The sequence below is a fragment of the Salminus brasiliensis genome, chromosome 9 (genome assembly GCF_030463535.1).
Source record: "Salminus brasiliensis chromosome 9, fSalBra1.hap2, whole genome shotgun sequence".
Classification (NCBI taxonomy): domain Eukaryota; kingdom Metazoa; phylum Chordata; class Actinopteri; order Characiformes; family Bryconidae; genus Salminus; species Salminus brasiliensis.
Genome location: NC_132886.1, coordinates 1553280 through 1568883, shown reverse-complemented (window position 1 = coordinate 1568883; position 15604 = coordinate 1553280). Strand labels below are relative to the sequence as shown.

Below are 15604 nucleotides of genomic sequence, written 5' to 3'. Positions count from 1 at the left end.
GTCATCTCCAAGCACACCAGCGCATTCACACTGGAGAGAAACCATATCAGTGCTCAGACTGTGAGAAGAGCTTTACTCTACAGAATAGTCTCCATGTACACCAGCGTATTCACACTGGACAGAAACTGTATCACTGTTCCGAGTGTGGAGAGACTTTTACAAGGCGATATAATGCTGAAAGACACCAGCGTGTTCACACAGGGGAGAAACCGTATCACTGCTCAGGGTGCAGGAAGAGTTTTAGTAGTTTGCAAAATCACCACATCACCACATACACCAGTGCATTCACACATGATATGTCGCTGCTTAGCTTAGAAAGAGGAATGCAAAACCTTATGCCTTTCATTTTTTGGTCATTTGAAAAGTGAAGGCAGCTGTTGCTCCAGTAAGAAAATCTCTTTTTTGCCTGTTTTTTTTTTATTATTATTATTATTGTTCCACAAAAATTGGAACTTTTCATTCTGCACTATATTTAACATGTACTATAAGAATGGGCTACAGGCACTTGGCACATGGATTTTTCCATATATTTTCCAATTGATGTTTTTGTTGAAAATGAATGGTCAAAATGTAATGAAACATTTCATAATGACTGCTGTTGTTGTGATTAAAATTTCTGAGCATGAACTTGACTGTAAATTTCAATATATTTAAATGTTGAATGATAAAGAATGATATTTTTTCCAGATGAATTCTGCAATTCAATCAGAGTCAACATTGTCAGCCCACAGGACTTGTCTCCAAAATGCATCAGGTTCATTTAAATGTTCCTTTAGAAACATCTGGCTCTACATTTTGTGGTGAGGATGCAGGAATAGGATTTCTTCTGATGACTCTTCTATTAAAGCAGATATTTTTATTTTATCTCCACTGTTTCTTTTTAACCGTCATTTCTTAATTCCAGTAGGAACTGAGGAAACAATTCCTGAAAACACTCCTTAATCTTCTCATAGACTTCTGTTGCTCTGTGAACATCAGTTATGGTAGTGTTCAGCAGCTGCTTAGATGAGCCCATGGCTGCTGATTGTTGGGGCCATGTGGTTTTATATATAAAACTATGACTTTATATAACTTTGAAATATATATCTGTCTTTATCATATATGGACATATTTTAGATTTCCCTGTGGGGAAAAACATTTATATGGAAAGATAATGCAGATGTAGGAACTTTAACCAGTCAAATTCTGGCATAGTTCATTTTCTTGCTTTTCTGTGCACACCAATATTACAAAAAAAATTAATAAATAATAAAATAAATATTTATGGGATTGTTTTTTAAACCACATTTCTCCATGAACAGTTATAGACAAGAGTTCAGCTGTTCTGAATGGAGGTCAGACTTCAAAGCGCTCCCGTTCTGTTCTGTGGTTGCTATGGTGATGTGAACGACTTCTGTGATGTGAACAACCTGGCCAACTAGATGGCTGCTCCTATGGATTACAGCCAACCACAGTGTCTTAATACGGGTGGGATATATAGAATAACACTCCGTGTTTTCAGTGTAAAGCCCCTGCAGTCCAGTAGGAGGCGCTGATTCTGTAGGAGTGTTCCTCTAACCCCAGTAAAGCGGAGAAGCAGCAGATACACAGTGCTGCTGGAGGCAGGGGAACAGGAGCTGCTGCTGAAGGTGAGGAGATCTTCCACACCCTCTGTTTACACTTCTGGTAGTTGGAGAGATGTTTGTTTATTAGGGTAGTAAACTAAATGTGTACCAGCTTGGCTGTTTAGGCCAATGCTAACTCTTATTTTGTTTTGTTTTTAATAATAATATTTTTTAATATCATGTTTTTAAAGTAATATTTCTTCCTGGTTGGGTTTGGAAAATCTACATATTAAGGATTTGAGCAGTATATTGACACTTGGAATAAAACTTCATGAGCAAGTGACAACAATCTAGGAGCTGATTACAGTGTAATTCTGATAATGCTGGTAAGATGCTTTGCTATACAGGTTGACCAATGATGGTCATGTTGGTAGACCAGCATGGTTACGCTGGTAATGCTGGATAACTAACTTGTGGTTGGATGGTACATTGAATTGTTTTTTTGATGTTTGGCTATGTTGGTCAAGCCGGGCAACTAGCTTGTTTTTGCAGATTATGCTAGTTGACCCACCAAGTTGTGCTGGTCATGTTGAAAGACCATCTTAACTATGCTGGTCATCCTGGACAACTAGCTTGATTATGGTAGTTAAACAGCTTGCTCATACTGGTCACACTGGTTCACCAGCTTGTTCATGTTGCTTGACTCACTAAGTTATTCAGGTCATGCTGATGAACCAGCCTGATTATGCAGGTCATGCTGGACAACGAGATTGAATATTAGGTTCATGTTGGTTCACCCATTTGCACAAGATGACCATGCTGGTTGACTGAGTAAATGATCAAGCTTAAATATAGATGTAATAGCCTAGGGTGACTAAATTCCAGTTATGTTATATAAAGGTACTATGCTCAGTGGTATCAATGGTCCAATGTACTATGTTCAGTATTCCATTCTATTGAACACCAGCATGTCTCCTATTTATGTATTTTAGGTTAAATGTCTACTCTTATGAAATACTTTGCTTGAATTACATTTGAGGTTTTACGTGTCTTTCCTTTTTATTGTCCACCAGAAATAAATGATGTCCAGGCACAAGACTTGTCCTGTCCTGAAGTGTTTACTTTCCACCAGCTTACATTTGTGTCCAGAATGTTTGAGTAGGTGCCAACAAGAGGATATCCTACACTGCTAAAATCTGGAGGGGTTAACCTGAGAAAATGGCATCCCAGAGAAGCTCCAGAACTCCGCAAACTCTCCACAAATTTCACAGACAAACAGAGATCAATAAAAGTAATGAGGTAAATCAGCACTGCTCTGGGTGTGGGAAGAGTTTCAGTCAACAGGGTCATCTCCAAACCCACCAGTGCATTTACAAAGGAGAGAAACCATATCCCTGCTCAGAGTGTGGTAAGAGTTTTAGAGAGAGAAGTCATCTCCAAGCACACTGGCGCATTCACACCGGAGAGAAGCCGTATTGCTGCTCAGAGTGTGGGAAGAGTTTTAATCAGCAGAGTAACCTTCAACGACACCTGCGCGTTCACACCGAAGAGAAGCCATATGACTGCCCTGAGTGTGGGAGGAGCTTTACTGCACTGAGTAGTCTCCAACGACACCAGCGCATTCACACAGGAAGTAAGCCATACCAGTGCTCAGAGTGTGGGAAGAGTTTTACTAGACAGACTGGTCTCCAAACACACCAGCGCATTCACACTGGAGAGCGACCCTATCGCTGCTCAGAGTGCGGAAACGGATTTAGTGCACGGGGAACGCTGGAAAGACACCAGCGCGTTCACTCTGGAGAGAGGCCGTATCACTGCTCGGATTGTGGGAAGAGCTTTACTCTACAGCACAGTCTCCACATACATGAGCGTATTCACACTGGAGAGAAACTGTATTGCTGCTCACAGTGTGGAGAGAGTTTCACCAGACAATATTATGTCCAAAGACACCAGCGTATTCACACGGGAGAGAAACCGTATCACTGCTCAGGCTGTGAGAAGAGTTTTACAAGTTTGCAAAATCTCCAACTACACCAGCGCATTCACACATGATCATGCTTCATGACCTGTGTATTTTTAATAATTCTAAAGAAGGCATTGGTTAATATTGAAAAAAGCAGTTCCTAATTTCTCTTTTCTGTTTAATTTGTATATCTGTGTACAGTGGTTATATTACCAATTGATGGACCTAAAGAAACTAGAATGAAAGAAAGAATTGTAACTGTCAGTAGCATCACATTTAAGTTACAACAGGTTAAACGTCTGTCTTATGAGAGGCAGCAGAACAGCACAGCGTACATACATGCAAATTCACACCAGAATAGTTGTGTAGGGTTTGGCTTCCAGCTGTTTTGGGTGAACAGTCAATATGGGCATGTCTCAGGCTGTGTTCCAAGTCAGTCCTGAGTCAGTACTAACAGTGTTTCCCATTCAGTCCTGAATAAATATGGTCAATGGCCTAATTCAGTAAGGGTAAGTCTCAAGTCGGTTTTCCAAATAGGTCCTGAGGCAATACGGTCAAGTTCTAGGTCGAGACAGGCAAGCCTAAACATGAAGTCCTAAATATGTTAGGATGCTCTCCATAGCACACTTAATGCCAGAAATGGTGATGTTAATGGCTCTATATCATTCTTAATATTAGAATAATAGTAGTTTGGTAGTTTATTAACATTACAGTTTTTATTACTTTTCTAAAATTACTAAATCTGTTATATGGATTACAGAGAAAATGCTATGCACAGGTAAAGGTAGTGCATCTGCACATGAAATAAAGGTAAACTTTACCATGTATTAAAATATGATTCTGAGAAGTTTTATGTCCCCTGTGTTTTCACTCAGCTCATAAACCCTCTAATCTATTCTCATATTGTTGCACTTGCCCTAAAATACTATACATCAATTGGTCATAACAATAAAAGTTCTGTCAGGTGAAGAACACAGATGGTTCCAGTAGCTTGCCTCTTGTCAAAGGGTGAATATATTAGGCATATAAGCAAGGAAAATGGACACTTTGACAAGAACCAAACTGTGATGTTCTAGACAACTGGGTCAGAACATCTCCAAAACATCAGGCAGGTCTTGTGGGGTGTTCCTGGTATGCAGTGGTCAGTTTCTATCAAAAGTGGTTCAAAGAAGGACAACCAGTGGACTGGCAACAGGGTCATGGTTGCTCTGTGGTGTCATGCTCATGGAGGCCCCACATCACAATTTACAGAACTTCAAGGATCGTCTGCTAACGACTTGCCAGGTGCCAGATACCATAGAACATCTTCAGAGGTCTTGTGGAGTCTTCAAGGGATCAAAGCTTGTTTTAATGTATTGTACACCAATATAATCTAGAAACATTGATCAAATGTTTAATAAATTATGTCAGTGCCTGAACAAACTACTGTGCACGACTTCTCAACTGGCCAATTAGCGGAATGTTTATATGGATTGCAGCCAATCATGGTGCAGGAGGCGGGGTTTGTCCCAAGACAGGTGGGATATAGAAAACCCTTCATGGTTTCAGTGTAACGCCCTTGTAGTCCAGTAGGTGGCGCCGATTGTGCAATAGTGCTCCTCTAACCTCAGTAAAGCGGAGAAGCAGTAGATACAGTGTGGCTGCTGAGGGTAAGGAGATCTTTTACACTTATTTCAAGATCTTGTTTCACTGATCTTTAGAGACCTGATTGGAGATATCCTTTCAGTGAAGTGGGATTCAAACCAGCTCCTAAACAGCCTTTGATCTACAGTGTAGGCTAATGCTGTTTATTTAAGGGTTATTGTTTGACAGAACAATAGTTTTTGGTTGGTTTTGGATAAAAATGTGTTCAAACAATATTTACTCCTATATTTATTTTCCCCCTCATTTATTGTTTTTGTGGGTTGGTATATAGTTTTGCTCTCCTGTGTCCTAACTTGAACTTGAAGTTACTGAAAAGCCATCAACACCAGCTTCTGTTGGTTACTGGTTTCACATGGTCTGAGCTGGTCTTTTATGGTCCAGGTGGTTGGAAAGCAAGGTGGTCATCCACACAAAAACATACCCCATACTGGTAAGCTAGCTGGTTAACCACCTTGGACCAGCATATTGTATGCTGAATTTGGCTCTGTTTATTCTTGGTTATGCTGGTTGACCAACTTGATAAGCTTGGTAATGCTGGTCTGCAAGCTTGGTGATTCTGGTCATGCTGGTCATCCAGGGTGGTTATGCTGGTTAACCAGCTTGGTCATACTGGTTGTTTAGGTTGGTCAGGTTGATCATGCTTGTAGACTAGCTAAACCATCAAACTCAAACAAAAGCATACATGCTCCTCAACCTTAACCAGCTATTGTTTTCCAGCAGGGATTTGATGGACTAGCGGTATATCAGCATGACCTGGACCATGCTGGTTATCAAGCTGGTCATTCTGGTTGACTGGTTTGGTCATACTGGTCAACAAACTTTCTCATTCTGGTGGACAGCTTGGTCGAATTGGTCATGTTGGTGGACCGGGTAAACTAGGAAACTTAAACAAAAGCATGTGCTATGTTAGTCAAGACATTTTTCTGTCCTGACACCTAAGTGGTGTCTGCACTTATCTCACACTTATTATGACTTACTATTGTACTCACGTCTTACTTAATTGGTTTAACATTCAGGCATGCTGAGTATTGTGTATCTAGGTATCCACATTGACTTTTTGTATTTGGAAGCATCTGGCCTGTGGTATCTTCTGGTTTCTAACCAATGCAAAACTTTATTGATTTAGCTGGTGTACCAGAATGACCAGCCTGAACAAGGCGGTAAACCACTATGACCAAACTTGTTTATGGTCATAGTCAACATGACCATGTGTGACCAACTTGACTTGACAACTAGCATGATCAAACAGACCAGCTAGTCCATTAAACACAAAATAAAAACTAGCAAGTTGCACCATGACCAGATAATTTCAAATAAAGTGTTTGGTTTTCTGGCACAGACCTGACTTGCACAAGTATACATTTATTATAGGGACAAAAGTACACCTGCATATTCATTGTTTATTCTGAAATCAAAGCTATTAAAAAGTGATCCTGCTTTTGTTGGAGTAACTGTCTCTACTGTCTAGAGAAGAAGACTTTCTACTAGATTTTTGATGGAGCATTGTTGTGAGGATTTGATTTCTTTCAGTGACGAGCATTAGTAAGATCAGGATGCTGGTGGATCACCACCCCAACTCCCCAACTCATCCCAAAAGTATTGGATGGTGCACCACCATCATTCCAGAGAACACAGTTCTTCCACTGCTCCACAGCTTGGTGCTGGGGGGCTCGTACCCTTCTAGCCCACGCCTGCCATTAGGTAGCATGGTACCAATAGGTTCATGTTGAGTCCTATTTTATCGGCAGTACTTCTCAATAAGGACTAGACTAGCTGTGTTTGTGAATGCATTTATTAGGAGGGGTGTCCACAAACATTTGGACATATTTCTTTGCTATGTACAAGCCTCAATAGTTCTGTGTGACACTTGCATGTAAATATTGTTTTTCCTGTTTGTTTCTTTGTTTTTCTCTAGACATCAATGACCTCCTGGTGCCCCACTTATCCTGGTCCAAGTTTGGGCTTTTCTACACAACATAAATCACCAGGGCATGCCAACAAGTGGAGTATGCTACACTGCTATAATCAGGACAGAATAAACATGACAATATGGCCTCCATAATAAGCTCCAGCTCTCAGCATGCCTCCTCTGGTAGTCTCCACACATCTCACGGACTACACCAGCACATTGACACAGCAGGCAAACCATTTTACTGCTCGGAGTGTGGGAAGAGTTTTAGAGAGCGAGGTCATCTCCAAGCACATCAGCGCATTCACACTGGAGAGAAACCGTACCAATGCTCAGAGTGTGGGAAGAGTTTTAATCAACAAGGTAACCTCAAAGCACACCAGCGTACTCATACAGAAGAGAAGCCGTATCGCTGCTCGGAGTGTGGAGAGAGTTTTGCTAGACGGTATAACCTCCAAAGACACCAGCCTGTTCACACTGGAGAGAAACCGTATCACTGCTCAGACTGTGGGACTAGTTTTAGGGAAAGGGGTCATCTCCAAGCACACCAACGCATTCACACTGGAGAGAAGCCATACCTCTGCTCAGAGTGTGGGAAGAGCTTCAGCACACGAGGAACTCTTCAGAGACACCAGCATGTCCACACAGGAGAGAAGTCCTATCACTGCTCAGACTGCGGGAAGAGCTTCACTCTACAGCATAGTCTCCACATACATGAACGCATTCACACTGGAGAGAAATTGTATCACTGCTCTGAATGTGGAGAGACTTTTACTAGGCGGTTTAATCTCCAAAGACACCAACGCGTTCACACTGGAGAAAAGCCGTATCACTGCTCAGGCTGTGAGAAGAGTTTTACTAGTTTGCAAAATCTTCAACTACACCAGCGCATTCACACATGAGAAGCCTCGTCACTGATCTGTGATTAGAAGTAGCTTCAGCAGTTTGAGTGTTTTGAATACACATACATTGATATTTTAAGAAGAGATTCTGGCTAGGGCTGCTGTGATTAGCTTAAATGCGCCAACATCGATATTTTAAGCTGATGCATTATTTTATGACTTAAGCATTGAAGGTCTCTAAAACACTTAAGTTTACACATCACATGTATTTTTCTTATTACCACTATGTAACTGCTCCATGAGGTCCAACTTGGTTGTTTTTAAAGGGTGCCAAAGACCCAATGCATTAAAATATGAGAGAACCTGACATTTGTACAAAACCAAAAGGTAGTTTGTACACCGGGCAAAGTCAAGGACTACCACAGCAGCATTATATTAGTCGCTAATATATTCGTCTGCCTGCTGCCTTAGAATCTCCAGTGACTATGAGTAAAGGCTAAGGCTAGAATCTTTGGGGCTTTTACATTTGTGTGTTCTGCACTTTGGGCTACTCTATCTAACTTCTTTATTCTGCCATTAGTTTAAGCATATTTCTATGTGTAGGAAAAGGCATCAATAAAGTAGAACTCCCCACTGCACTGCTGATCAGTGTCGTGATAAAGGTCTTGTTTAAACCTACAGTTTTGCACTAATATTTTATGTAAACCTTTATTTACAGTTATATAAAATCAAATGAATTTTAAATGCTGAAATTTATTGTTTAATTGAATCAAATTATTGACTAAATTATTGATAGAAAAATAATTGTTAATTAGAAAAATAGTGGCAGCCCTAGTCCTGACCTCTATGTTTTTTATATTATTGTTGTTCAGTGAAATCTGCGATGTGTCGTACACTCCATGTCATTTAACATGTTTACTCGTAGAAATGCAAGTGAAGCCAGAAATCAGCGGTATAAGCAATCCTCCGTTTTAGTGCAGCAGCTTCAGAGACCAGCTAGCATGTTAGCAAAACAACAAATATAAAAAAAGACCATTACCATCTCCTGCTTGTGTTGTATTCTTTAATCAGTGTATTAATATAATATCTCCTGTTTTGAAACTGCACCAGTCAGTGCTGCCTCCATGTTGGCTCACCCTGCGTTCACACTAGCAGGCGGCAGAGCAACAAGCGACCAGTCATTTCCTATGGGAATACACGATTCGTAGGTGTGATAATGTAGAGGTGACATTTAAAATAACTGGTTATCTGAGGTCCCCAACTTCATGTAATAATTGTGGTATTTGTTTTGGCTATCACATTTGTACCTTGCACTTTCCCACATTTGACACCACAAGTGGCCTCGTACACACCCACAAGAGACGAACTTGGGGCAAGAGATTTGTCGCCTGCTAGTGTGAACGCTTGCTCAGACGGAGCACAGACCGGACTGAACACGTCAAGTGGCAGACAGCAAAAGCCATTCGAACTGTGAGTTGACGTGAAGTTTTAAATATTTATGGACATTCCTTCTGATGAACACATTCAGCTACTTTATGCTGCACCCATTTTTGCCACAGATCTTACAGGTTTAGCCCCTGCAGAGAAGAAGTACTGCCAATAGAATAGGACTCTCTGGAGCAGATCAACATCATGACCCTATTGGCTCCATGCTAACTAATAATGCCAGGCGTGGGCTAGAGGGGTGTATATAAAGCCCCCCAGCATTGAGGAGCTGTGGAGCAGTGGAGGAACTGTGTTCTCTGGAATGATGGTGGAGGAGCTCCATCCAGTACTTTTGGGATGGGATGAGTTGGGGAGTTGAAGATGATGAGGTGGGGTGGTGATCATCCTCCAACACCCTGACCTCACTAACACACACTTGTGGCTGAATGCAATCAAATCAAATCCTCTCGCAAATTCTCTTTAACACTAAATAATAAGGAGGTGTCCCAATACTTTTGTCCATGTAGTGTAAACGGTCGGTACACTGTAAGCATTCCTAGTCGTCTCTACTGGGTTCTGTGGTTGCTATGGTGACTCGAACGCCTTCCCCACTGGCCAATCGGAAAACTGCTGGCATGAACAACTAGCCAATCGGGGGGCGGAATAGGGGTGGGTTCAGTCCAGCAGGTGGCGCTGATTCAGTAAGAGGTTCCTCAAACCCCGGTAGAGCAGAGAAGCAGTAGATACACAGTGCTGCTGGAGGGAGTGGAGCTGGAGCTGGAGCTGGAGCAGGAGCAGGAGCTGGAGCAGGAGCAGGAGCAGGAGCTGGAGCTGGAGCAGGAGCAGGAGCAGGAGCTGGAGCAGGAGCTGGAGCTGGAGCTGGAGCTGGAGCAGGAGCAGGAGCAGGAGCTGGAGCTGGAGCTGAAGGTGGGGAGATCTTCCACCTCCTTCAGTCTGTTTACAGTGTCTTATACTCTTTCAGTAAAGCAGAATGCAGTGAGTACATCATCAAAACAGCCCTAGCTGACCTAGCTAACTGTGCGGGCTAGCTAATGCTAATGCTAATGCTAGCTAATGCTAATGCTAGCTAATGCTTTGGATAGGAATGTGTTTCTAGATGGGTTTGGAAAATTAGCGACACAAGAGGGACCCATCCCATCCTCCTCTGATCAGAACTACTTATTAATTATTAATAAAAGTCACCAAACCATCTAAACTGTTGTACTGCATAATCATAATCATAATATAATAATCATAACATAATAATCATGCTGTAGTAGAACTTAATATAGTCATGGCAGTGATGGGTAATAGTGGTGATATTAATAGTAGCAGTCCATTTTAACATGGTCATTAGACAGGTAGCAGTGGCGGGAGGGTGTGCAGCTGGTCTGGCATGGGTGAGGGGGAGCCTGGTGGCCGGACTGGTGGGTGGCAGCTGGTCTGACACTGGTAGAGGGGACCCCAGCAGTCAGGGCGCCATGCCTGCCAGCAGTCAGTAGTGGTTATTTTTGTGATGATGCTCTAATACAGTGAACTTTTGAACTTCGGTTCAGTATTGATGTGCTATGTGTCTCTGAATGCTTTATCACTGCATCCTTTTTCTGTTTACAGTTTGTTTCTTGAACGTGTAGAAATAAACCGTGGAAGAACATGGACGAATATGTGAACGTAAAGTAAGTGTATTCCTTTCAAGGTCGACTAGATATTTTTAGGCATTATTTAAGTATGCTTTGGCTGTAGCACAAAAAACAAAAAACCTGCATGTTGAATAATGTGAATCTGGCAAGTGTTCTTTAAATGGTTTTAAAATTGGACCAATAGAAATGCTCCAAGATGACTGAATAAAATCTAGAGTTAGGTGTTGAGTTGGTGTTTTGGAAATACAAAGTTTATTAAATTGCAGTAAATTGTCTAATTTGCTAAATACATTTTGGCACTGTCTCATCATCAATCTGCATCAGTGTTCACCAATCTCATGAACACACCTGCTTTCATTTTTCAATAAGACAGACGCTTCTTTTTTAGGGGACCCCACTGTAAAGTTTTTAAAAATTGTTTTAAAGGATGAGTAAAAAAAAAAAAAAAGGTCAACAAAATGTCTGGGCTGCACTTTTAAATCCTGGTCCATGGCTGCATTACCCTGCAGTTGTCATTTCTGTGATGTAGTGAGCTACAATGTTCACTACAAATTGTAGTGTGTGCCCTAAGAAACACTGTGGAACTGTACTTTGGACAATGACTATGAAACTCAATAGTGCCTTAAATTGCAAATAGGGATTCATTTCTTTCCCAGCTCGTGTGCTTGCTCGAATTGCACTAAATTTGTTTTACTTGCCTCGTTCCTGACATTTGTCCAGTATTAGGTGAAGTATCTCTTATCTCCAATCACACTGCAGCTACAATATGAAAATTCAACAGTATCTGGGTTCAAGCAACACTACCTGTGGCTGATAATACAATAACAAAAAAAATAAAACCCCCACAGAGGATTGAGTCTGGATCAGGCTCAGAATTAGTTTAGAATTCTCCCGCCAATTCCTGTCTGCACAGTAAAATGTGAATAATATTTTTTATGTGATATGTCCTAACACTGGTCTACTAAGACAATGTTTTGTTTTTTTTTTTTAATCATGGAGCCCCCTAAATGTTCTATTCACCACAAAACCCCACCAGCATCTTCCACTCATTCCCTGGTCCCATTCTCTGGTTTCAATGGTTAAATATGAACTTCTATGTAGAATTAGACTCAACCTCGTTTCTGTATTAGTTTTTATTATTATTATTATTATTATTATTATTATTATTATTGTGTGTCCAATAGTTAGTCTGTCAGCTGTTATCTGATCTGCAGAGGAGAATGTGTGTCTCCTGTGTCTTGGTTCCTCTCAAGGTTGTTCTTCCACCTCTGAAGTAATTTCTTCTCTGGGTCGCTCACTTAGGGCTCAGAACTAGATGTCCATAAAGCTGTTGTTAAAATGAATAAAATAAATAAAACAAAATAAACAAGCTAGAGCTTGACTCAATCCATATGAACTGTCTTTATTGTTTATTTGTGGAAATCTCATAACATTGCTTTTATGAGTTTTGAATGTTGTTTGTGTTTTTGTTTTTTGATTTTTTTTGTCTTATAGAAAATAAACAATGTCCTGCTGCTTCTCTTTTCCTGCTGCAGGAGTCCACTTGCCTCAACGCTTTAAAAAAAGGTCAACACACACCCACACGTAGAGAAATACTCTACACATTGTGTGAGAATGGCCTCTGAAAGTAGCTCTGGGACGCAAACATTCTGTGGTTCTTTCATCACTGATGTGTCTCGCAGACAAGTGCAGAGCAATACGGAGAGAATTCACTGCTGCTCAGAGTGTGGGAAGAGTTTCACTCGACAGAGTAATCTCAAAGCCCACCAGCGCATTCACACTGGCGAGAAACCGTATCACTGCTCAGACTGTGGGAAGAGTTTTCATCAGCTGATAAATCTCCAAACACACCAGCGCATTCACACTGGACAGAAACCATTCCGCTGCTCTGAGTGTGGAAAGAGCTTCAACCAACGGAACAACCTCCAGTTCCACCAGCGCATTCACACCGGAGAGAAACCCTATCACTGCTCAGACTGCGGGAGGAGCTTTACCCAACAGAGCCATCTCCAGCTGCACCAGCACATTCACACTGGAGAGAAGCCACATTACTGTTCATACTGCGCTAAGAGCTTTAGAGACAAGGGCACTCTCAAAAAACACCAGCGCCTTCACACAGGAGAGAAACCGTACCCCTGCTCAGAGTGTGGGAAGAACTTTGCCCTGCGGAGTAGCCTCCAGTCTCACCAGCGCATTCACACTGGAGATAAGCCGTATTACTGTGCAGACTGTGGGAAATGCTTTAGGCATTTAAGTACTTTAAAGACTCACAGATGTGCCAAGACAGAGGAGGAAACACCTGACTCAATTGAGTAAAACTAAATAATAATTATATTTTTAGTAATGCAGATTTTCATGAGGTTGATCGAATTGACAAATGTTTATGGACACCCCTTCAAATAAATGCATTCAGCTCATTTAAGTTTTGCAGGTGGCGACCTTCTCTAATTTAAACCTGCCATTTTAAGACTGAAAGGTGCTGCTACCATAATGTGTTTGAGCAGGTAGCATATTTATAACACTATAAAATTGTTATTTAACATGGGTACCCCACAGAAACTAAAACCCATCGCTCCAGAGTGTAGACCACTGTGCACATATATTAGAAATAGAAGTGGTTTAGTCTTGTTATCAGGATGTTGCAGGTTCAAGCCCTGGTGATGCTACAGCCATCCGTCAGTGACTGGAAGTCTCAGAGAGCATAACTGCTCTCACTCTCACTCTCGCTCTCTCAATTCAATTCAATTCAATTCAAATAGTTTTTTTTGGCATGAATTGTAAATAACAACTGTTGCCAAAGCAAGTAATAATAATATTAAATACTATCACTAATAAAAGAAAATAACTAAATAACAGATAAAAGTATACATATGTTATGAATTATACATATATTTACAGAGAGATGCTAGCCAGCAAGGCGTCTATAAGCTGACAGAATTAGCAGTTAGTGTTCTCCATCTCTATGCACGTTGAGTTCCAGCGGTGGTGTTAGTGGCAGTTTGAGAAGATGTGGCGCTTCATTGGAAATGAATGAAAATTGGTTAAACACTTGTGAAATCAGTGACTGGTAGCCAAATCATCAGAGTCTTTTAATTTTAATTTACTGAACACGTTATGAAACTCCAATTTTTAAATTGTAGACTAAGAACAAAACATATCAGAATTTCATTGTGTACCATACTAAAAACAAAGTGATCTTATAGTTTTACTGTATGTGTTGGCAGACTAGTCTATCCTGCCACACTGCATGGCATTGTTATATATGATTGTGCAAAGCCTTATACGGGAGAGATCTGGATCTAGATTTATTTGGTTGTTATGAATGATGTAACTTTGCAATGAGAGTTTCTGATGAAAGCAGGTGTTAATACTGTAAAAAGAGATTATGTATTATTTTATGATTATTGTATGATTGTGATTAACATGCCTTAAAAGCCTGGTTGGTCAAAAAAATGTCACTCCTTAATATTTATTTCTGATGCTGATCCTGAAGAGTCACAAGAGTTCACAAGAGAAACATAACGAAAACTATTTTTTGAAGCACCAGTGTAAGAAACACTATATTGCATTTTACCCTGATTATTGCCCTGATTTACCAACTGGCCAAGTTCTAATACTTGGAAACAAGATTAGTGCAGGGTATTGTTTTTGGAGAATATTTGTAAAAGCAGAGATAGGGTGAAGAAAATTTTAAGGTTTGAAGAACCTCAAAATAATGCTAAACTCAAAGGGTGCCTTGATGTTTTAGGATGAATCTGTAAAGGTTTCTTAAACCTACGTTTTTCAGATGTATTTTAGGTATATTTGTATAAGGTCATTCAGAGTGATTTACATTAAGGAAAAACAAATTACATTATCCAAAAATAAATATGAATGAAATAAAATAGAAAATTATCAATGACTAAGATATTTAAGTGCTTTTAACCTTTAGGAAACCAAATGTGTTTTTTCTATGGTGTTACTTTTTGGCACTTTGTTGTGTGAGTGTGAACTGGAGCTGTGCCTTGAAAACTTTGCTAAAAGTTCAGTACATTTGTTTCTGAGTGTAACTTACTTACTTGTCTGGGATAGGATCCTCAAGGTTATGTCTTTAGTACCTTTAGTGACAGAACACCAAAAGAACAATTACAAAAATGCATCTTTTCCCCCGGGATGCTGTTGGTGAAGCATAGTGAGGAACAACATTGCCCTCTATGGCAGACTAGGGTTTGATTCCCTGGCTGGGTAAACAGTTCTTGGGTAAGACCTAACCCTACACTATCCTACCTGAGGGTCATTCACAAGTAAGAGCTCTGGGGGACGGACATCAGACAAATGGGAATTCACTGTAGATGGGAAAGTAAATGTAGTGAACCTTAATGGTACACAGTTGAACACTAACAGCCTTTTATATTGTTTCTGTGAACATAAATGTACAGGTATTGTTTCTGTCACTGAGCTTGAAGCAAACAAGCAGACACGTGAGAATGGGGAAGTCATCTGTTTCAGTGTCATCAGATTTAATAATGATTTTAGATTAAATTAACTAAGCCTGTCGCAATGTTTGCATGAAAGCATGCCTCAGGTACGGCTGGTCTGCAGTCATTGCACGTGGACAGACCATCTGCTTTTGCTCATGGACACCTTTTTATAAAAAA

At 40.6% G+C, this 15604-nt stretch overlaps 1 protein-coding gene across 1 annotated transcript; it reads left to right on the top strand.

Annotated features, from left to right (window-relative positions):
- The first annotated feature begins 1606 nt into the window (after positions 1–1606).
- Positions 1607–15306, top strand: LOC140562075 (uncharacterized). The gene is made up of 5 exons (XM_072687453.1): positions 1607–1628; positions 2618–3593; positions 7067–7106; positions 7181–7959; positions 12534–15306. Exons 2-5 carry the CDS (start codon positions 2763–2765, stop codon positions 13281–13283), a joined length of 2400 nt encoding a protein of 799 aa, XP_072543554.1. The 5' UTR covers positions 1607–1628; positions 2618–2762; the 3' UTR covers positions 13284–15306.
- The last annotated feature ends 298 nt before the right edge of the window (positions 15307–15604 follow it).